The following is a 22319-nucleotide window of genomic DNA, read 5'->3' as shown; positions in this document are numbered from 1 at the left end:
CTCTCCCTTTTTCTGTGAGGTCTGCCAGAACTGTCAGTAATTTTAAGACTCTTTTAAAAACACATCTTTTTACTCAGGCTTTTAACTCCAGTGAGCATATCTAGTGGGCCAGCTTGTTCATTGTTCATTTTATTAATCTTATTCTTTTATTGTTTTATTGCTTTTATTGTTCAATTGATTTTATTGTTTTATTCCTATTGTTTCTTTATTGCATCGTATTGTTTGTGATTTTAGTTGATTTTATGTTAAGCACTTTGGTTGCCTTGGCTTTTATAAGTGCTATACAAATAATAAATTGATTGATTGATTGATTGATTGATATATATATATATATATATATATATATATATATATATATATATATATATATATATATATATATATATATATATATATATATATATATATACATATACATATACATATATATATATATATATATATATATATATATATATATATATATATATATATATATATATATATATATATATATATATATATATATATCTTGGCATTCTCTTGATGAGCTTCAAGAGGTAGTCACCTGAAATGTTTTTCACTTCACAGGTGTGCCCTGTCAGGTTAAATAAGTTTGATTTCTTGCTTTGTAAACGGGATTGGGACCATCATTTGTGTTGTGCAGAAGTCAGGTGGAGACACAGCTGATAGTCCTACTGAATAGACATTTAGAATTCGTATTGTGGCAAGAATAAAGCAGCTAAGTACAGAAAAATGACTGGCCATCATTACTTTAAGAAATGAAGGTCAGTCAGTCCTAAAAATTGGGAAAACTTTGAAAGTGTCCCCAAGCGCAGTCATAAAGACCATCAAGCGCTACAAAAAGAAACTGGTTCACATGCGGACCGCCCCAGGAAAGGAAGACCAAGAGTCACCTCTGCTGTGGAGGATAAGTTCATCCGAGTCACCACCCTCTGAAATGGGAGGTTGACAGCAGCTCAGATTAGAGAGCAGGTCAATGGCACACAGAGTTCTAACAGCAGACACATCTCTACTACAACTGTTCAAAGGAGACTGTGTGAATCAGGCCTTCATGGTGGAATATCTGCTAGGAAACCACTTATAAAGAAAGGCAACAAGCAGAAGAGACTTGTTCAGAGTCACCGAACCTGAACCCAATCAAGATGGTTTGGGGGGGAGCTGGACCGCAGAGTGAAGGCAAAAGGGCCAACAAGTGCTAAGCATCTCTGGGAACTCCTTCAAGACTGTTGGTAGACCATTTCAGGGGACTACCTCTTGAAGCTCATCAAGAGAATATGGAAGCGATTCTGTAGCATAAGAGAATGCCAAGAGTGTGCAAAGCAGTAATCAAAGCAAAAGGTGGCTACTTTGAAGAACCTACAATATGACAAATTTTCAATTGTTTCACACGTTTTTATTATGTATAATCCTCCACATGTGTTAATTCTAATTGATGCCTTCAGTGTTAATCTACAATTTTCATAGTCATAAAAATAAAGAAAACTCTGAGTGAGGTGTGTCCAAACTTTTGGTCTGCATGTAAATTATGTAAAAAGAAAGAAGATCTTAAAATTGGGTCTTCCTTTTGGCATATTAACATGCCAAATGGCATTATGTTGAGTCTGACGCCAAATAAAAACAGTAGGAAATTTAAAAGATCAAGGTCCCATGGATGGATTGTCCAAGCATTTTTAAGAATCTTCCAACACAGAGAATAGATTCCAGTGATCAAACTCAACTTTGCCCAAACCACCGTCCTCAGGCTAAATTATTCCCTAAATCCATTCCCTCTGGAATGCTCTTCTTCTTCGATATTCCCAGTGGCTTGGCTGTTTATCTGAGTGGAATAAGAAAACTTTTAAACAGCACTAAAAAAAGGGGAAACACATCCAGTGGATTGTGTAAAGTAGACTTTATGTAGAGAATCACAGTAATGGTGCAGTTCAAATTCAGTTTCTGTTATACAGAAATAACATTTTTTAACAGAAATAAATTCAGATGATATTTGGTGAAATTTCCATTGCAGATTTTCAGAAGGTAAAGGATGATATGCTTTAAACTAATTAGCAACAAACAGCTTTTATTTTTGCATATCATGAGGTTCTTTTAAGCAGTCTGTGTTTCTTTTTTTCCACGTGTTAACTTGACCACGTCTTGGTAACTCTCAGGTGACTCAGGTGGTCGGTCATATGCTTGTGCTGAGGAAAGTTCAGAAACTTGTTCTCCTTGATCTTGAGCCAGGCTTGGGCTCTGCGCTCTGCAGCGTGGGAGTGCTCCTGCTCCCGGGTCATGTACGGCCGGCTGATCCAGTATTCGTTCTCGGCTTCACGCTCCAGGTTCTTCAGGGTGTTGCACTTCATCTGCCACGTGATCTGCCGTGGCCGGCGATACTTTCCAATCCACTGCTTCCCTGGAATACCTTTCCGCAGCAGTGAGAGGGTGAGGAACATGATGGCAGAGTAAATCTGGAAGAATAAAGAATTCATATTTACTGTTAAAAATTTTCATCTTAAACTCTCAGTAGTGTTTTACTAATATTTTTTTAAGTCTGTTCTACATTATTAGATGACTTCTTGATGTTGTTTCCTACAGGAGTCAGTGGCATATTGGCTGCTTTTGACCCTGTTGTCTGAGCTTTTTGTCTTTTCTTATATCATACACCCACTTCCTCATAGCTGTCTTTTACAAGACCTATGTATCTTCCACTGAATCTGAAATTCCCACTGATATGCTCATTTCTGTCCAAAGTCAGTCTCTTCGCTCACGGAAATGTCAGCATTAACACTGGTTGACATATTAATTACTTTTGAGACTTTTTTTATTTGCTTCAACTTGTTGCCAAAGGTTAATCAACATGGAACAAAAGAACCAGATTCAGAGGTCATGTGCCTTCAGTGGGGCCAGAAAAGATTCTCAATCTTTACTTGGTCATAAAACAAGTCTAAGCCAGCTCAAATGCAGCATTATTAAACTTTTCTTTAAAACTTACATTGTTCTGATGAAATACTCCGTAGTGCTTTGAGCCTAACTCTGCCACATTGTTTGCTACTTCTGAGCAGATCTTAATTTGTCCAGTTTTAAGTCCATTTGCTCCCAAATCTTGGTTAATTTATATGGAGTAATATTTATGACACCACGTTGCACAGAAAACTTTCTAAGTTGAAAAGGAAAATATTAAATATCTGCTTTCAAAAAAACTTTTTTTGCTTTCAAATTTATTTATTTTTGCTTTCAAGAATTTTTCTTGAAAGGCCCATATCTCTCAGAGTAAAACCCAGAAGGAGCAGCAAAGCAGCTAAAATAAAACAGGGTTTTGTATTTATTTATGTTAGTGTAGCGACCAGCGTGTTTAATATGTCTGCAGCAGAAAAAAACGTCCAAACTCCGACTCTGTCCAGCCGGATGTTACATTTTATTACGATTTAGATTTGTATCTGAAGTATCGTTATTTTTTTTCGATAAATGTTGAAATATGAATAGAAAATAGCATTTTTTCTTGATTTTTTTTACTTTTACAAAAGCACACGAGTTCTTAAAAATAGGACACTGTGAAAATTAACATAAAAGTTAAAAATGCTTATTCTGTTAAATCCATTGAGTCTGCTTTGGTGAGCCATCCTTCTTTTGCTTATTACTGCTGTTAATCTATTACAAAACACTTGTGTAGCATAAAATATGTGCTTTAAATCTCTCTCTCCTGTTTTTTTTTCCAAACAGCTCAAAATTTTTATCAATATTTTGCTCTGGAGGTTTTACAGATCACACACATGTCTGTTGATTTAACGTAATGTCAGCAGATGAGATGACATTCTTGCAAAAACGTTTGTTTTGCAAACGCAAAAAGGTTTTTTGAAAGGAAAAAAAAACCCTAGAAGGCAAAATTAAAAAGTTTGAAGGAAAACATTTTTTAAAGCAAAAATAAAAATGTGAAAGCAAAAGAAAAATGTGAAAGCAAAAAAAAATGTTTTTGAAAGCAGATGTTTAATATTTTCATTTGCAACTTAAAAAGTTGAGTGCAACGTGGTGGTATAAATATCACTCCATGAATTTACCAATCAATATAAATTCTTACCTGGTCTGATGTGTCAAAGTTTAATTACACAAGGCAAAATAACACTAAAGAGTCAATCCTGAAGTCCAACATTGGATTTAAATTTGCTACATCTTTGACAAGATTTTTCAAAATTCTCTAAAAAACTACTTAAAGTGCCATAAACTGGATTAATTAGAAATTTATATTTTCTTAAATGTATTTGGGAAATGATCTAAATATTATCAGTTTTGCTGTGTTTGGCAGCAACACTAAAAGAAATACCAAACCCCTTATTTCAGTTGTCGTGGCCGAGTGGTTAAGGCGATGGACTAGAAATCCATTGGGGTCTCCCCGCGCAGGTTCGAATCCTGCCGACAACGCTTAAATTCTTTTCGAATTTTCCACATCGGTAAAACTAAATGTTTATTTTGTCTATGATATTATAAAGCACAATCAACTACATCTTCCCTTTTGTTTCTTTTTTTGTGAATGTATTACTCAATAATTTTTACTGTCTGCAGGCTTTTAGCAGTTAAGAAAAATAACCAATACATTATTCTTCTTTTCCCAGAATGTTTAAAACTTGCTATTTTTAAATATCGGAGTTAAGGCCATATATGCATGACTCTTAACAAACCCTTTCTAGACAAAACCACAAAATATCATTGCACATGATTTGGCTAGCAACAAAGCTTCACTGAAAGACCGCCGGTTACGCCTGCAACTACAATTGTTACAACACGAGATAGATTCAGCTGAAAGTTTGCAAAAGTTATACAAAATAAAATTAATCATAATCCATGTAATAACAAACCAAGTCTAGTTGTTTCAGATGTTTACGTTTGATGACTGCTATGACAGCAGAGTGAGTCCAAGGGCGTAGGAGACACGAGGTCGCTAAACGCTCACAAACATCATGCACCACATGTGTTTTCATAAACGTACCTTTTCTCACCCTTAGTTCCCAAATGCAAGTTTAAATTACTCAAAAAAGTATTAAACAAGACAACGGCCACGCTGCAAAAGATGGTACAAACTGTACTTCCGGATTATCTACGGGGAAGCGAAAGGCTCAAAATACTCTTCTTCTTTATCGTTGTAGTTTTAATGGCAGAAGGAGGCACCAAAAATACTCTTACAAATGCAGCCCAGGAAGAACGCAGCCTTCGAATCCGGCCATAGCTGAAATTTCTCTTCGTGCTAAAAAGTATTGCGTTGTGAAAAGCTGAATGTAAGCCACATCATGTATTTTGTGCTTTATCGTTACATTCCTTCATTATTGAATTGGGTTCTGTTTATCCGTCAAGTTAAAATGTTTTATTCCCTAGTTCGGTAGCACTTTTAGATGATCAAGATCAATTGTATGTGCACATAAACTTGTTTTGTTTGAAGCTAAAATAGTGACAATTAACCAATATTCGCTGTTCTGAGTAATCACGCCTACCTGAATATTATTTACGACATAAAACTCATTCGTAATTGATTAAGGGACGAAATTTACACCCAAAAAAAGATTTGAAAAAAGACATTGAAGTGCATTCCTCTCTTTTTGGCCTTTTTTTTTTTATAATTGACACATTGGAAAAACAGATATTTTAGAATATTTAAAGTAATTAAATAAACAAACAAAAAATACCATTACTTAGTTTCTGTTTCAAAAGAGTCCGCCTCCCACCGCGGAAGGCTGATGGGTTTTCCACAGAGGTTCTTCACGCTGAATTCTATTGCCACAGACAGAGCCATCATCCAGATCGCTCACAATGTTCTCTGCAACCACATGGACTTTGCTGGCCCTATTTTTCACCGTCCTCTTGCTGTGGGTATATCTCTCCTTTTCGGATTGTCACTTTTTGTTTGAGTTTGTGCATTCCCACTCTTCTTAAGTCGCTCTTTTTCCCGGACGCAGATATGGGGTCTGGCCGTATCGGGTTTTCAGGAAGCTGGGCATTTCAGGACCGATGCCCCTGCCGTTTGTTGGAAATGTTCTGCAAATGGGGAGGGTACATCAAACCACAATTCCTTTGACATAACCTGGCAATGAATATTTAAACATATGTTTCTATCTTTTTATTCAGGACATTTTGAGCTTCGATCGTCAGTGCCTGGACAAGTATGGAGATGTTTGGGGGTGCGTCTTTCTTTGTTGGCATTTGCTTATCACAGCTAAAGTAATAATAATAATAGTAATAGTTGTTTTTTTATTTTTTGGTTGTTGTTGTTACTATAACAAGCTCATACGGGGAATTTAATTTCTCTTGCCTATATTTCTTTCAGAGTTTTCGAGGGAAGGCAACCAATGTTGATGGTTGCAAATCCCGAGCTTGTCAAAGCTGTTATGGTGAAGGAGTGTTACAGTGCGTTTACAAACCGCAGGGTAAGTCATTCAGGATCCTCATGTAAAATTAAGTGTTCTGTATGTAAAGGTAAAGGTATTTACGATAGTAAAACAAATGTTAAAGAATACATTTGCTTACATATGGAAATTCATATTACTGAAAACAATAAGCTGATTTCATGTTTTACGGAAAGGGCCATACTTTTGAAAGAAAACATTGTAAAAAAAAAATCACTGCTATTTTAAAGAAATAGATTAACCCACTATATCTAGCTGAATGTAAAGATTTTGATATAAAGGCTTCTGCAGATTTAAAGGCACCGCAGTAAAGCATTGAAACTGTAAATAATAATTTCCTCCTATTTATTGCTATAAATTCACTCCACTATATCTATTGCATAAGCACTGACTGAGCAGGTGGGAAAAGCTTTTTTTACAAGTTATCTTATCAAAGGCTTGCAAGAACTAACTCAGAATTTAATTCTTGCAAAGCTTTGACTCATTTGATTATTTATTAGGATATAGAAATAAAAGTTAGAAAAGACTAAAAACTAAACAGCAAATTTAAGAGGGCTAAGCTGCAAAAACAAAAATTCCTGATCTAGCTCTGGCCTCTTTTGGCCGGTTCTGCTGTGAATGTTGGACTACTTCCAGTAGAAGACAAATACAGGAAACTGATGGTCAATGGTCAAAATGGTTACAGCTTCAGTTCCAGGGAAAGTTCATGTGTTGTATTTCATTGTACTGAACAGATACTGAAATGTTTTTTGAAACTTTTCTTTTAGCAAAACAAAAAAAAGGAAAAGTGCAGAACTTTTGGTTTATCAAGCCTTTGTGTGCTTTTCCTGCATTGAATACATAGTTGCTGCTTAAAAATAAATAAAGCAAAAGACTGATGGTAAACAGACAGAGAGGCCAAAGCAACAGACAGTGACTAAGAACAGACACTTTTAAAGAAAGTGAGATGTTTCCTGGGTTATTATTGTCTAAGCAGGGAAGAGCTATGAGAGAGCTTTGTAACTATGCTGCATTGCAGACCAAAACAGTCAAAAAGCACAGATAAAGCAGATCTGTTTCATTTCAGATTGGAGACGTTCCTTCCTGAATGAGAGGGTGCAGCTGCAGTATTACAGATTTTTTGTAGGAGATCAGGTTGTTGAGGTGGAAGGAACTTCAACGGTGTCATGTATCAGTTTATTTCAAGATATGCCTTACTGGTTGGAATGGGTCCAAAGACTGTGTCAGACTCCCTAACTTGTGTTAAAAGAAATCAATAATAGAAAACAACTTCAATATATGGTAGACAATAAAATAACCAAGATGTGTATATAGTCACCACATTGGATACACTCCATCTGCTGTTGAATCCTCTGCTTAGAACTTTTTTCCAGAAGATGGACCATTAGCTGATGGTGTTGCAGTTGTTAAAGATGAAAAGTGGAAAAGGATCCGCAGCTCATTGACTCCATGCTTTACCAGTGGAAGACTGAAACAGGTTACTGTTTTCTGATGTTTGCTGTTGATCTAGCAAATGTATGCATTTTTACTATCAATCTAATTAATTTGTTGAAAGGTTTCTTACAAATTTTTATCAAAGAATTTTTCCATGTAAATCAGAATCAGAACTACTTTATTGATCCCACACGTGGGAAATTTGTGCGTTACCATAGCAGCTTGTAATCATAAAAAGAAAAAAGAATACAATAAGAAAAAAGTAAATGTAAACAAATAAGGGGGTATAATAATAATTTAAAAACAATTTACAACAGTGTAGGCAAAAATGTGCAAGAATGTGTAAATGTTATCTGCTCCCCTGTGAGTTGTTGTAAAGTGTTATTGTGTTGGGTGTGAAGGATTTCCGGTATCGGACAGTTTATGAGCGGAGCTGTCTGAGCCTCTTAGAGAAGGAGCTCCGCTGTTTGTCCAGGACAGGGTGGAGAGAAAAAAATAGCAAATATATATATAAAAAATATATATACAAATTTCAATATGAACCAGAAATAAAAAGTTATTGAAAAATGTATCTTTTATTTTTTATCAAATCTATTTTTAAGATTTATAAAAATCCATTTGGTCGTATATTCAGTGGATGGATATAGTTTTAATGCATTTTTTAGTACCTTGAGAATCATAGATGAGTCTTAAATTCTTAAGAATTATTAGACTTTTAAGATTCTTTTTTACTAACTATAATAAGAAAATCAACTATGTTTTTTTCAAATTATTTTTTATGCAAACCAAAATCATGTGTCATGACATTAACAAAAATGAATCAGGAGAATAAGTCATTTGATTAAGCATTAGTATATCTTGTTATTCTCTAGGGACTTATTTTGAAAGTTAATGATAATTATAAAATATTAAAAGCCCATCACTTTTCTTATCATTCTTTAACAATACTTGTTTTTTCTTCTGTCTAGGTTTATCCCCTTGTTGCACGCTACGCAGAGAACCTTGTTAAAAAACTTGGACGAATGAATTCGGACGAACCCATTGATGTCAGACAGTAAGTTGTTTATCTTTAAAATACCCACATTTGTCTCCTCGTCTTGTTCAGATCATGGAAATAGGTACTTGTTTAAAATAAATCTGTCTGCTGTTTTTCTGGCTTTATTGTTTGGATATTTGTCAAACTTAAGTGATTCTAGTCTTTGAAGCAATTTTACTATTGCACAATGATAATCAAAAATACACACTTTGGTGGGTTTTAAAATTATGATTTTAGTATTTAAGGGGCCAAAACCCGCTATTTCTGTATTTTCCTGTGAAGGAGTCCTCTGGCAGCCTCGTGACCCCGACAGGGAAAAACAGATTAGAAGATGAATGAATGAATGAATGAATGAATGAATGAATGAATGAATGAATGAATGAATGAATGAATGAATGAATGAATGTTGCTAGGTCAGTTAATTAGGTTGTAACTTACTCTCTGTTCCCCCCCAAATAAAGACAACCCAACTTCACAAATAAGTTGTAGGTCAAAACACAAATCGAGACCCAAAGGGGTCTTGATTCCTAAACCCCTTTGGTGATATTCAATGTCCATAACAGCTAACTCTAATGGGAGTGATATTTTCTATTGCTCATTAATTTGTTTTGAGATTATGCATGTGAGAGAGCTTTAAACTCTCAGCTCCAGGACAGCTTTACTGGTTGTCTTCCAACAACTGTCAGTGGTTTGTCCCTCCAGTAAGGAAGCCGAAAACGGCATGCCCTTCCTTTTTTGTGTGTGACCGTTTTCTTATGATAATAAGATCCACTATCTTGCTATCACAAGATAATGGAGAATATACTCTAGCGTCGCTCTCTCTCTATCCTTCGTTGAGACGCAGAGACTTTACCTGTTTTCAAGTTCTTTATTTTGTGGTTTACAACAAAGACAGCAGAAAAAAACACTCCCTAAAAGTTTTTTTTTTGTCTTTTTCTCTCTCCATATTACTGGATCTACGCTCCTCAGACTTCTAATGTTGTCTGATGTAGCAGCCCCCTCCATTTATTTCTGTAAAATCCCTGACAACAGGTTAAATGACAAAACCCAGGGCAGACAAACGTCTCTGCCTGTCGAACACCAGAAAAACTCGTCATTTTATAATTGATTAATTTAATTGTGTTTGAAATTTCCTCTGACAAACTTCTTTGTTTTGCTGCAGATTATAGAAAAATGATGAAAGTATTTTGTATCGGACTGAGTTGGGCTGTTTGGGCCCCCCTAATGTCCGGAGTTCAGTGAACGCATCACACAGAGACGCTCGTCAGCCCTGGGTTCTGTCATTCAATCTGTTGTTGGGGGTTTTAGGGAAATATATTTTAAAAAATAGACTAAAAAAGCAACTTTTGGGGAGTCTTTTCTTTTGCTGTCTTTGTTGTTAAGCCCAAATAAATCTGTTTCTCAGTGAGAGAATGGGAGAGCGTGGTGCTACAATATATTCTTCATTATGTCCTTATCACGAGAAAACACATTTAATTTTCCTGTGATAACAAGATAATGGATCTCGTTATTATGGAAAAAAGGTAAAAAAACAGTAGGACAACAGATGCAACAAGATGCACACCTTTCAGTAAGTTAACCCTTATTTATCAGCCCACATGTATATGATGTATATTTAAAAAAATCATTGTTGAAGTTTACTTGAGAAATGAATTTCTATAAATGAGTTGTTCTGCTTTGTCTACAACCAAACTGATAAGTCATAGTTAATCAAGCTAATCAAAACATCCCTTGTGATTGTTTGTTCACCGCTGTAGATTGGGCCGATTTATTGCACATTTAAGGTGAACAGCTGCCGCCGGGTCAATACAATATCATTTACTGCATTCCCAGGATCACGTTCCTTGCAGAAAAACAATGAACACATTTTATTATATATGATAACACAACAGTACAGAAGTTCTGAGTAAATATGGGATAACTTATATACAAATTTATTCTAACACTGATATAATAGTTTTTCTTTTTTTTTCTAGATTTGTGGCACCATACAGCATGGATGTTGTGGCCAGCACATCTTTCAGTGTGGATACAGACTGTATAAATAACCCCGATGACCCTGTTAATGTTCAAGCCCAGAAAGCGACAAACTTCAATTTTTGGCCAGTTATTTTACAAAGTAAAAAACAACATTTTTGAAGTGATTTTTGAACATTTAATGTAAACATCCTCAAAGTTTTGCTTAATATTGTGTGGTCTATTTCAGCAATGATTCCTTTTGGTGATCTCCTGCTGAAGCTCCTCAAATTTGAAACTCTCCCCAGATCTAATGTGGATTTTTTTTATGATCTCATCAAGAGACTGAGAGACCAACATAAAGCAGGGAAACTGGTAAGAATTCAACTAAGAGGTGCAAAAATTGTATTGTACAGTTGTACAGTTGAGGTTGGATATTTGAAGTATGTCAGTTGGTTTACTGCCACTGAAACCTCCGCAGTAAACCTGTTGCTGTTAGACTCCAACAGGATAGTGTTTTTATTTAGAATACTTTAAACTATCTACCATTTTTTCTGAACTATTGGGCAGACTGGATTTTAAGATGAGCCATCAACGAAAGATATATTTACAAACTTTTGCCATACAGTGGGGGAAAAAAAACTTAGTCTGCCACCAATGGTTAAAGGCCTCCCTCTTAAAAAATTAGAGAGGCCTGTAATTTTCATCATAGGTATACCAATGCACACAGCTGTGCATAGGTATACCTATGCACATACCTGTGCACAAACTATGTCCTTGAAAAAGACACAGGTTGTTTATGTTGCATAAAGCGGCAATTTCCTGATTAAAAAAACACTAGGAGCGCTTTTTCAAGAGTTTAAAAGATGATCAGAGTGCGACTTTAAGGCTTTTATTTGCGTCTTTTAGTGTGGAAAATACAGTACCAGTTTTTTTAAATTTAATGTGAGTAGTTTAAATTACATGGTTATTTACAGATGCTTGTATCCAAAGTGCCTCACATTGACAGTTTCTTACAATATGGGGCAAGGCGGGATTGCATTTCTTTCCTATAAGAAAATATTGACTGTCAAGCTTGGGATCTAAATCCTTGACAAAATCTTTGGCTAATAAAAGCTGGTCAAACTGTATAGATGGTATTTTTCACCAACAGAATACCATTATTTGGCTCTGTGTAGGAAGTTGTAAAGCTATCTTTTGATCTTATAACTTTGCCTGTAGATTTTAATTCATGGTAATTATTGCAAACAGAGATTCTCTTTAATTTACGAGTTTCTTCTTTTCTTTTTATTAACCCAGGGCTGCTCAACTCTGATCCTTGAGATCTGCCGCCATGCCTGTTTGCGAAGCCCTCCCTGCTTGATAGCTGACTCTGGTGTCTCTTCATCTGACGGAAAAAACTAATCTGATCTGGAAAACAGGCAGGGTGTTAAATCTTGAGGCCCAGGGCTGGGCAGCCCGGAACTGTACCATTTCAGCCTTTGTCTAGAAAACTGCATCTTGTAAAAATATATCAGCTGACTTTGTGCCTTTCTGTGATCTTCACAAACACACATTTCCAGATGGTTAAAGAACTGCATATCCATGTTTTATCTGCTAATACAGACTCGACCAGACTTTCTGCAGGTGCTGATTGATAGCGAGATACCTCAAGAACATGTAAAGAATGAACAACCAAGTAAAGGTATGTTTTATTCCACAACATTTCTTCTTCAGTTAGCATCTTAACCCACACCCTGCTCTAGTTGATGTCAGTTAAGAAAATTCCCAATTTTACAAGGTAATAATGTTCCATGTGGTACTTTCTCAGTTTTCTTTCATAAACAGGAGAAGGTACATGTTTAAACAAATAGTTATTAGGCTTATGCTCATAGAATATAGGGTTTAACTGGAAGACCCCAACACACAATTACCTAGAACAACTAAAAAACAAAATCGTTTATTATAACTATCAATTAAAAGAGCAGCTGGTACAGAAATAAGATGATTCAAACAGCAGGTACCATCAGAAAGTGCTTTAAAAATAAAGGCAATAGGGTTAGGAGGACCTTTTTCTTTTTTGTTCATGAAAGGTTACTACACACGTATACATTTGATGATGACTTTTACTCGTTCTGCCAGCTATAAGGATATATATATGCATGTAGTGTAGGATGCAGCTGACAGAATAAACATGTGACCTACTGAAGCTGTGTATATGTTAGCAGAGAGCTGTCATAGATGTAAAGGCAAGATTTTGAGTGGACCCAGAGGTCAATCAAGCCGACTTCTTATTATTGACACTGTTCAGTTGAGATGGTGTGCTTGTAAATGACTGAAATTTGAAAAATTAAATATTGAAAAAATGTACATTTGGCAAACACCTTCTTGTTCTTGATTTCAGGTTTGACTGAACATGAGGTCCTTTCCCAGGCCTTTGGCTTTGTATTAGCTGGCTATGAGACAATGTCCAACACTCTGTGTTTCATCCTCTACAATCTTGCCACAAATCCTGATGCAATGTGCACTTTGCAAAAAGAAATTGACAGCAATCTACAAAATGATGTACTATGATTCTACCAATGTCATTAACAATGTTCTATCCAAAAACTACAAAACCTCATCTTTTACTTGGGTAATTTCTTCCACATTTTAGGGATCATTTTCTTACGAAGAGCTGAGTGGTCTGGAGTATCTCGACCAGGTTCTTTGTGAGTCGATGCGTTTTTTTTCACCCACACCTCGACTTGACCGGGAGTGCAAAAAGACCATAGAGATCCATGGCGTCACCATCCCCAAAGGAACCTTGGTTGCGATTCCTGTGTCTCTCTTACATATGGACCCACGCTTCTGGAGCTCACCTGAGATTTTCCGGCCAGAGAGGTAACCTCAAAGAGAAGATATTGTAATTTTACAGAGAGGTAACCTCAAAGAGAAGATATTGTAATTTTACTTACATCTAATGTGAAAGAGTATAAATGTGTAGAATAACACAATCGTTTTGTTAAAAATCTATGTATTTTAAGAAAAGCCAAAGTTTCAACTTATTGTTTTTACAAGTGCTTAAGAAAACGGGTTAGAATGAGCTTTTCCTAGTAATCTGCCTTTCTGTTCTCTTAAAAAGAGAAGTAGTTGGTTAAGGAAAATTATTATGTCCCTTATGATAGAGCAGAGGTGTGAAAACCTGTAGAAATACACTAGTTGTCCTCAAAATCGTGTGGTCTGTGCAGATTCAGTAAGGAGAATGCATCAGAGCTGAACCCATATGCTTACATGCCCTTTGGCTTGGGGCCTCGTAACTGTGTTGGGATGCGCTTCGCAGTTCTCGTCATGAAGATGGTTATTGTGCGACTCTTGCAGAGTTACTCTCTGGAAACGTGCAAAGACACCTTGGTAAGACACTAACCTGATGGATGTCTATCAGTAATGATTATGCTGCTGATTTGTTTATCTTTTTAATTTTACAGATTCCCATGCAGTATGATTGGCAGTTTCAACCCATCAAACCAATCAAACTTAAGTTTGTTCCAAGAAAACAGTGATTCCAGAAGAACCAACCAATGCCTGCATCTACTTCTCTGCCAAATGGTGGTATTAATTGAACTTCGGTAAATTTTAATTATGCATGTGATTTTGCTTTGTTTTTTCAAACTCAGATGTATTTGACTCATCTTAAATCTTTTTTTTTTTGGTATTTGAATAGTTTATTGGGTGATGATTTTAAAGTTCGAGAAGCATAAAGATGTTTGCAAATTTTCTGTTAACTAATAAATAGACATAATTGTTCATACCTACATGTTTCATTCGCTTTTGTTAAGTGTTGGATTTTTACACAAACTAACAGTTGATTTCATTGATACAACTAACAAAAACATTTTGAAAATCAAGGACAGTCTAGTAGTTTTTGTAAATGGTTATGATAATCAGAACTTACAGTAGGTTATGTGTGTATGGGACTATTACAACATCAATGAAGTAGCCTACAACACATTTCATGGTGGAGTGGAAAGTATTGTCAGGATCCTGCTCTCCTACCACTCCTATTGGGGGATGATCTTCACATCTGCCATCTATCAGCTCATCAGCCTGCAGCCTTTATGTCACCCTTCAGCCGACATCAGTCCGTCTACCTGCGGTATAGAGTACCGCCAAGCCTTATGCCAAGTGCCAATTTCTACCTGAACACTTATCAACTCTGTGTTTTGCCCCTTCAGGAATTGCAACCAGCTTCATCTCCACCATTGTCCACCAATTGTCATTCATTGGGACACCAAGCAAGGCTCCACTCTTTAATCTTCATAACTTCCACCAGACCAGCAGCTCATCCATTTCATCATCCATCCAAGCCACGTGCCTTTCAAGCCAAGACCCTCTACCGCCACTGGAACTAAATAAAAGATTATTTAATCCACCTACAGTTTCTGTCCTGAGTCTTTGTCCAGCCCCATTCAACATAACAAGTATGACCCTTTCTTGCAGATTATGAAATTGTCAGAAATATTATATTTTGTTGTCTTGGTTCCCGGATATTCCTGCCCAGTTAACAAATACAGAAGGACTTCAACCAATACAGAAAGGACTTCAATCTGCATGTGATGAAATGACCACAAACAGTTGTTTATGGTACTTGCACAACATAAAAAAACTAAATTTGCAAGGTTCTAGCTAAAACTAAGTACAAAAGCTTGTAGTTTACAAACTACAGCAGCCAAAAAATACACAGGGTAATCATTTTAGTGACAATTAAGGGAAATGTCAAAGGTTACAAAATCAGAAAAATGTCAATGGATGCATTCCATAAGCAGACTAAATAATTGTTTAGTTGAGTTGTTGTGTTATCAGAACAGTGACAAATGATTCTTCTAAATTTAAATGCTCACCTGTTTCCATATTATATAATAAATGCAATACAGGACTCTGGAAAATGACAAGTTAGAAACTTTTATTTTAAATGGGTTGAGACATTACATAATGATGGGACACATCTACCAATAAGAAGAAAAAGAGTCCTGTTGCCCCCACTAACCAATGGACTTTTTGTACTAGAAAATATGAAACTGGTATTGTTACTTTTTACCTGCAAATCTAAACCTAGATCCTTTCCATCAACTCAAAAAGTGTTATCATAGAATCAATCACAGCTCAGCAATTGCTTAAAATGGTTAGTGGTTAGAGTACAGAGAGACATTTTAAATCCAGCTTTGCAAGCGTTAAATCAGATATGAGGTGACCTTCGGCCAGTGCCCAAAACTCCTATAAACCATGTTTTTATCATGCAGCCTCATTATACACGTAGACGCTGTCCAGGTCACAATGTTGTTCTTATTTTCTGCAACCACATGGACTTTGTTGGCTCTTATTTTCACCATTTTGTTACTGTGAGTGTTTTGATTCTGGTTAAGTCTCGTTCCTCCTTCTCTAAAGATAACTTTTCAAAACTGTCATCTAAAGATGTCCTATTTTTTTCTACTTCTTGAATGTAGCTTTGGAATCTGGCCTTTTAGGATTTTCCAAAATATGGGCATATCCGGGCCAATGCCTATGCCCTATGTTGGAAATCTCTTGCAACAAGGAAAGGTAGGCAAGCAAACAGTTACTAACAGTTCTGAGATCTATCCTTTTGTTTTATTTATAAAGCTAAAAGTTACTTCAGTAAAAACCAGAAGTGGCTCAGTCCTTAAAATGTAATGATTTTGAACACTAAAGACTCATATGAGTGATGTAACTAAATTTTTGTGGACAGTGTAAAACAGTCCAAGTTTCTATTTAATTTCATCTTTTTATGCAAATTCAATTCAAGAAAAAAAAGTTGTTGTCATTTACATTTTTTTTTGTCTTTAATTAAAGCAACATGGCCTGATTCTGTTTTTGAAACATTGTCTTCAAGATTATTTTAGCCATGATCTTATCTATTTGAATTTATTTCTGTCATTTGAAATAGGGATTTTTTGAATTTGATCATGAATGCCAGACCAAGTATGGAGATGTCTGGGGGTGAGTAAATACATGATTGATGATACTCAAACTGACATAATTTATATAAATATTCAATTAAAAGTGACTTCTAATCATGAAAAAAGCGCAAAAACAACTAGTAAAAGCTTGTTGTGCTTGTTGTTATGTTAAGCAGTTGTTGTTTGTTTTAGGTTTCAGAATTAGTTTTGTGTCCTGTGTTTTCTCAGATTAATAATTAAAAAGTTACTTTTTCTCTTCTCTTTCTTGTTCTTTAAATTTTCTTTTTTAGAGTTTTTGAAGGACGGCAACCAATCCTAATGGTTGCAGACCCAGAGATTATTAAAACAGTGATGGTGAAAGAATGCTACTCAGCATTTACAAACCGCAGGGTAAGAGATTAAAGGATCTGTAGTAACTGGGTTAATATTTTCTTTTTAATGATGGCAATGAGTGTCATACGTCACACAGTCAGGCCGCTAACAGATTTAGAATTGATAACTCTGCTGAGATGTGATTTAGCTCTATTACATTATTCGTAAACTAAATTTGTGCTTAGAAGATTTAAAAGTAAATAGCAACCTTGGTAGACCCCTCCTCAAAAGGACCCAGGATTTTTTTCCCTTCACCCACTCAACAATCTGCGAGGTGCCAATACTCATATCAGCCCCTCCACCCTTTACTGCCAACTGTCACAGTGCACACTGAGGGTCCTGGCTAGATGAAGCCAACAGAACATCTACAAAACAGCAGAGATTAAAAACCTGGCCCAAACCAGACTCCCTCCAGCTGATCTTTAAATTATTATTGTTGAAAATTCTGAACAGAACCACATAAAAAGGCATCCCCGCTGAAATCCCATAAACACAAGTTTAACTTAATTTAGACAATTCAATCCAAACCCCATATTCCCACCTCCCACAGAATATTTCTGATCGCTGTACATGTTGTTTAGAATTTTTTTGAAGGTGACGGACCACTGACTGAAGCAGTTGCTTCTGCTAAAGATGAAAAGTGGAAAAGAATTCGCAGCTCATTGTCTCCGTGCTTCACCAGTGGAAGGCTCAAACAGGTTGTTGGTTTGTTTCAGTTTTCACTGTCAAATCTCTATTAAAAACATATCCTTTATTATGCTTTTCTTAACTGTTAATTTTTTTTTCCAAGCAATGTGTTTCAGAAAATGTAACAAAATAAAAAAATATATTAAGAGAATACAGTTTGGGCTTAAGATTTCTCTTAGTAAATTATGTATCAACTTTACTCTTTTGCGTCCTTCTCAAGGTTTTCTCCATTGTATCTCGCTATGCAGACCGACTTGTGGAAAAACTTGGAGAAACGTATTTAAATAAAGCCATTGATATCAGACAGTATGTTGGTAATCTCTTAAAAGCTTTCATTTGAGATTAATGTCAAATATGGTCCCAGTGAAACATGATAAAGTATGTAAATAAAGATGTAATGCTACAAACACGTTTGTTTCTTTTTTCCAGATTTGTGGCTCCATATACTTTGGATGTTGTGGCCAGCGCGTCTTTTAGCGTGGATCCAGACTGCATAAATAACCCAGATGACCCTATTAACGTTCAGGCCCAGAAAGCTACACGTTTTAATTTTTTGCCAACAATTCTACAATGTATTTCCTTAGTATTGGTGTTATTTTGTAATCTCATTTGATCTTATAGCATGAATAATAAGTGTTGTTCTCTCTTTTGCAGCAATTATTCCCTTTGGTGGTCGTCTGCTCAAGCTCTTCAAAATTGAAACCCTACCCTCAGCTAATGTGGAATTTTTCATTGACATCATAAGAAATTTAAAAGATCAGCATAAAACAGGTAAAATGGTAAGCATTTCTCTAATATTAAGTGAAAAATCTGGTAAAGATGATTTAATAATGCAGATGACATTTTTAAAGGTGTTCTGCGTGGTAAACAGCCTTGCACTGTTAAAGCAGAACAAATTTTAAAAGATAAAGGCTTTTGAGTTATTTTCTATCACAATATTTTAATAAATCTTCTATCATTTGTGTGCAAATGTAGAATCGACCAGACTTTCTGCAAGTGCTAATTGAGAGTGAGATGCCAGACGCAGAGATAAAGAACAGTCAACAGCAGCCAAGTAAAGGTGAGCTTTCACAACAACAGTATTTATTTCAGATCATATTTACCGGTATTCCACTTTCACAGAATCTACTTTAAATTCTGTCTCCTTAAGTCTTTAACAGTGTTATTATGATGTTATCACAATTTATTTAACTTGATATAAAATTAAATTACTTTGTTCAACAAATTCCCTTTCCATTATAGACCCAATCCAAAAATCCAAAAAATGGCGATTGAAAAAGAACATTTTTGTGACGTAAAATCTACAGTCAGCAGGCACCAATCTTCCTGCTCTGCTCCATTCTGATGCATCTTTAGATTAATGTGTCTTTGTTTTCCTCATCTTAGCTGGCAGGCTCTGCAGAAAATATGTCTAGAAAAGCAACAACACAGGCGTTTTGATTTGAACTAAAAACAGCATGATAATTAAAAGACCAAGGAGAATTCTTTTACAATATATCAAAAAATGATTCAAGTGGGACAAATTATTTTACATTTTACACAGTTATATTTGCTGAAGGCTCCTGACTGACGGCAGCAATACTTGTGAGTTGCAGCCAACCTGAACACAGGTTTTATTTTGTTCTTCCTTATCAGCTAAATGCTGCATCAGCTACAACATTGAACTTTGTGTTGGAGGTAAATGGTCATAGAAGCTGTAACAATATACGCAATTTTTATTTGAGTGAGAATCCAATAGAAATAACAAATCACATACTAAATGTAAGAAAATTTGCTCTAAACGTTCTGCAATACAAATGCCACGAGTTTTCTAGTTTTAGCATAAAATACGACCCTACCATTTGAGATTACAATTATTGCAAAGTTAAAAATAAAAATTGATGAAAAGATTGATTTTAAAGTTGTGTGTAGAGCAGTAAATGCTTCCTAGGCCTTTTGTGGGTTTCTTCCACGCAGCCCAAATAGGAATCTTACTAGTTCTCATTTGACTTTTACTAATTGACTGTGGTTGTGTGTTGGCATAGTCTTAGTCTTATGCTAAAAAGAACATGTGGTCTGGCTGGGTTGTGCCCCTCTTCTCACTGGTGGATGGAAGTCTAAGGTCAAGATCCACGCTATCATGACCTGATTTATGAAGATTATAAAAATAAGAATATTACAAATTATCAGAACAAAGGCTTTTTTTCCAAATGAAGAACTCAGAATTTAAAGATTAATTAGAAAAATGAGAAATAATCCAGTAAAAACAACAAATACATATAGTTGTTCATAGTCCTTACAGATACATTTTAAAACTTGAGCTGTAGAGAACATTTTTTAAACGACTTGAATCGATGTTGGACAATGTTCTGTTTGAAAGTGTCACTGACATGAAAACTGATTGCTTTTATCTTTAGGTTTGACTGAAACTGAGATCCTTTCCCAGGCTTTAGGCTTCATAGTAGGTGGCTATGATACAACCAGCACTGCCCTGTCCTACATCTTTTACTGTCTAGCCACAAACACTGATGCAATGCACACCTTGCAGAAAGAAATTGATTCAAACCTACAAAAAAACGTATGCGTGCTCTTTAAGAGTTTTTTTTAATGAAAATATTCAACTGCTTTCTAATCTTTTCATTTCTTCTCATCTATGTAGAGCTCCATTTCATATGAGGACCTTAATGGTCTGGAGTACCTGGACCAGGTTATTAATGAGTCATTGCGCTTGTATCCTGTTGCACCTCGGCTTGACAGGGAATGCAAAATGACTGTTGAGACCCAAGGCTTCACCGTCCCTGAAGGAATGATAGTTGGGATTCCTGTGTATCTCTTACACAAGGATCCACGATTTTGGAGCTCACCTGAGCTGTTCAGGCCAGAGAGGTATTCCTAAAGCAAATCTAAAGCTGTATTTTACTCTAGAAACTAAGCTCATAAGTTTTGCACACCACCATATTTAAATTTAAAATAAATGTCAGATTGTTTGGACTGTGCAGATTCAGTAAAGAAAATGAAGGGGAGCTGAACCCATATGCATACATGCCTTTTGGTCTGGGTCCTCGTAACTGCGTTGGGATGCGCTTTGCTGTCCTTATGATGAAGATGATCATTGTGCGTCTCCTGCAAAGATACTCAGTGGAAACATGCAAATACACCTTGGTAAGACCCCATTGGTATTCCCTCAGTCCTGGAGTTCAACGTCCATGCTAATGATCCTCTTACATCTGTTTGTTCTTTCAGATTCCAATGCAGTTTAATTGGATGTTTCAACCAATCAAACCTGTAAAACTGAAATTTGTTCCTAAATAAAGGAGATTTGAAAAAACTTCCATCCCCAAAAGTGATTTATTTGTGGATTTTTTCCTGAAGTGACATTTGGAATGCACTTAATATACGTCTGTTTTTTTCTTCAATTTTTGCTAAATGTAATTGACTTTTTGAAAATGGAGTTAAAACTTATTGGCATGTTAACTTGTGAATTCACTTTAGTTACTTTAAATGCATTGTGCCAACAATGACACTTTTCTTTAAAGTCCCACTCCAATCGCATTTTGATCTAATGAAGAAGCGTTCCCAGTTGCATTTGATAACCATTATGCCGTTTTTAGCCTAATTAAGTAAGCTTGTGTTGTGCAGCTAGCTCATAGCCCTTTACAACCCTCAGCTAACATTACCAGTGCAACAAAAATGGCGAGCAATGCTGCTATCCAGCCATAAAGTTTTGTGCCAATGCCAGCTCAGGCGAGGAAAATGAAGGTATTTATGTATCTATTTCTCTGCAAGTGGGTGCATCAGAATAGAATGGAATGGAGCAGGGAGGCTTTTCCTCGCTGATATTAGCTGCTGCGTCACAAAAGAGACCTTTTTCAAACATTTTTTTTCATCTGCTCCTGATTCATCCTGATTTAAATAAATAGACTCAGAAACACTGTCTTAATCTCAATTTATTTTTTACACATCCATCATGAGAAAAATTCTACAAGAACGTTATAAACACCAAAACAGTATTTTCATTGGAGCAGGCCTTCGGAGCTGCTCTGTATTTCAAATATTTTGATTTGATTAAAAGCTTGAAAACCTCTTGATCCTCCTATTTATAAGTGTAAGTAGAAAGGCACCAGTGTGTTCTCATAACTCTTTTTTTTATTTCCTCAATTATCCTTTCAGTTCAACTTTACTGACACTGTGTCTTCACTGTTACAGCATCAGAGATTCATCCCAGATCAGGAACCAATGTCTTATGTTGCTTTACATTACAAGCATACTGAATAAACAATTTATTTACATTTAGTATGTAAATATTCTATTCAATTTTCTTTCTTTCGTGTTACTGTTGTTAAAAATAAACATTATCTTTTTCTTTTAAAAGTTATACGAATGTTCTTGATGATATGAAGGACTTATAGCAGAGCTGAAAATGTCCATCCATTAATTCTCAAAACCCCTAAATCCTTTTTGGGGTCACACGCTTTCTGGGGCCACGCCCAGCTACCTTTGGGTGAAGGCAGGCAACACCCTGGATAGGTTGCCAGTCCATCGCAGGACCACACA

The 22319-nt window shown here is 35.8% G+C and overlaps 3 protein-coding genes and 1 non-coding gene across 8 annotated transcripts; 3 read left to right on the top strand and 1 right to left on the bottom strand.

The window, feature by feature from the left end:
- Positions 1-1879: 1879 nt before the first annotated feature.
- Positions 1880-5101, bottom strand: mrpl57 (mitochondrial ribosomal protein L57). Of its 2 annotated transcripts, none has more exons than XM_004077039.3 (2): positions 4961-5101; positions 1880-2447 (listed from the first exon to the last, which is right to left on the bottom strand). In XM_004077039.3, exon 2 carries the CDS (start codon positions 2430-2432, stop codon positions 2121-2123), a length of 312 nt encoding a protein of 103 aa, XP_004077087.1. In that variant the 5' UTR covers positions 2433-2447; positions 4961-5101; the 3' UTR covers positions 1880-2120. The 2 variants fall into 2 exon arrangements, with proteins under 2 accessions (XP_004077087.1, XP_078788574.1); XM_078932448.1 differs by having other exon boundaries at positions 4830-4961.
- Positions 4314-4395, top strand: trnas-aga (transfer RNA serine (anticodon AGA)). The gene has a single exon. It is a non-coding gene; the product is annotated as a tRNA-Ser (tRNA).
- A 1-nt stretch (position 5102) lies between the features above and the next one.
- LOC101158047 (cytochrome P450 3A40) lies at positions 5103-14563 on the top strand. Of its 3 annotated transcripts, none has more exons than XM_011484278.2 (14): positions 5103-5246; positions 5749-5831; positions 5922-6015; positions 6091-6143; positions 6290-6389; positions 7729-7845; positions 8771-8856; positions 10815-10957; positions 11045-11169; positions 12400-12478; positions 13178-13338; positions 13430-13656; positions 14004-14166; positions 14241-14563. In XM_011484278.2, the coding sequence occupies exons 2-14, from the start codon at positions 5776-5778 to the stop codon at positions 14313-14315; spliced, it is 1479 nt and encodes a 492-aa protein (XP_011482580.1). In that variant the 5' UTR covers positions 5103-5246; positions 5749-5775; the 3' UTR covers positions 14316-14563. The 3 variants fall into 3 exon arrangements, with proteins under 3 accessions (XP_011482580.1, XP_011482579.1, XP_078788571.1); XM_011484277.3 differs by having other exon boundaries at positions 5108-5246; positions 5677-5831; XM_078932445.1 differs by lacking the exon at positions 5103-5246 and having other exon boundaries at positions 5674-5831.
- Positions 14564-15934: 1371 nt separating this feature from the next.
- On the top strand, positions 15935-21164 carry LOC101157802 (cytochrome P450 3A30). 2 transcript variants are annotated; one of them, XM_011484276.3, is made up of 13 exons: positions 15935-16151; positions 16257-16350; positions 16715-16767; positions 17018-17117; positions 17681-17797; positions 18007-18092; positions 18216-18358; positions 18441-18565; positions 18762-18846; positions 20183-20343; positions 20425-20651; positions 20747-20927; positions 21009-21164. In XM_011484276.3, exons 1-13 carry the CDS (start codon positions 16036-16038, stop codon positions 21075-21077), a joined length of 1557 nt encoding a protein of 518 aa, XP_011482578.1. In that variant the 5' UTR covers positions 15935-16035; the 3' UTR covers positions 21078-21164. The 2 variants fall into 2 exon arrangements, with proteins under 2 accessions (XP_011482578.1, XP_004077085.2); XM_004077037.5 differs by having other exon boundaries at positions 15945-16151; positions 20765-20927; positions 21009-21163.
- The last annotated feature ends 1155 nt before the right edge of the window (positions 21165-22319 follow it).

This window comes from Oryzias latipes, chromosome 15, assembly GCF_053564925.1.
Source record: "Oryzias latipes strain Hd-rR chromosome 15, Olatipes_Hd-rR_3.1".
In the NCBI taxonomy this organism is placed as follows: Eukaryota; Metazoa; Chordata; class Actinopteri; order Beloniformes; family Adrianichthyidae; genus Oryzias; species Oryzias latipes.
This window is presented reverse-complemented; position numbering and strand designations above follow the sequence as displayed.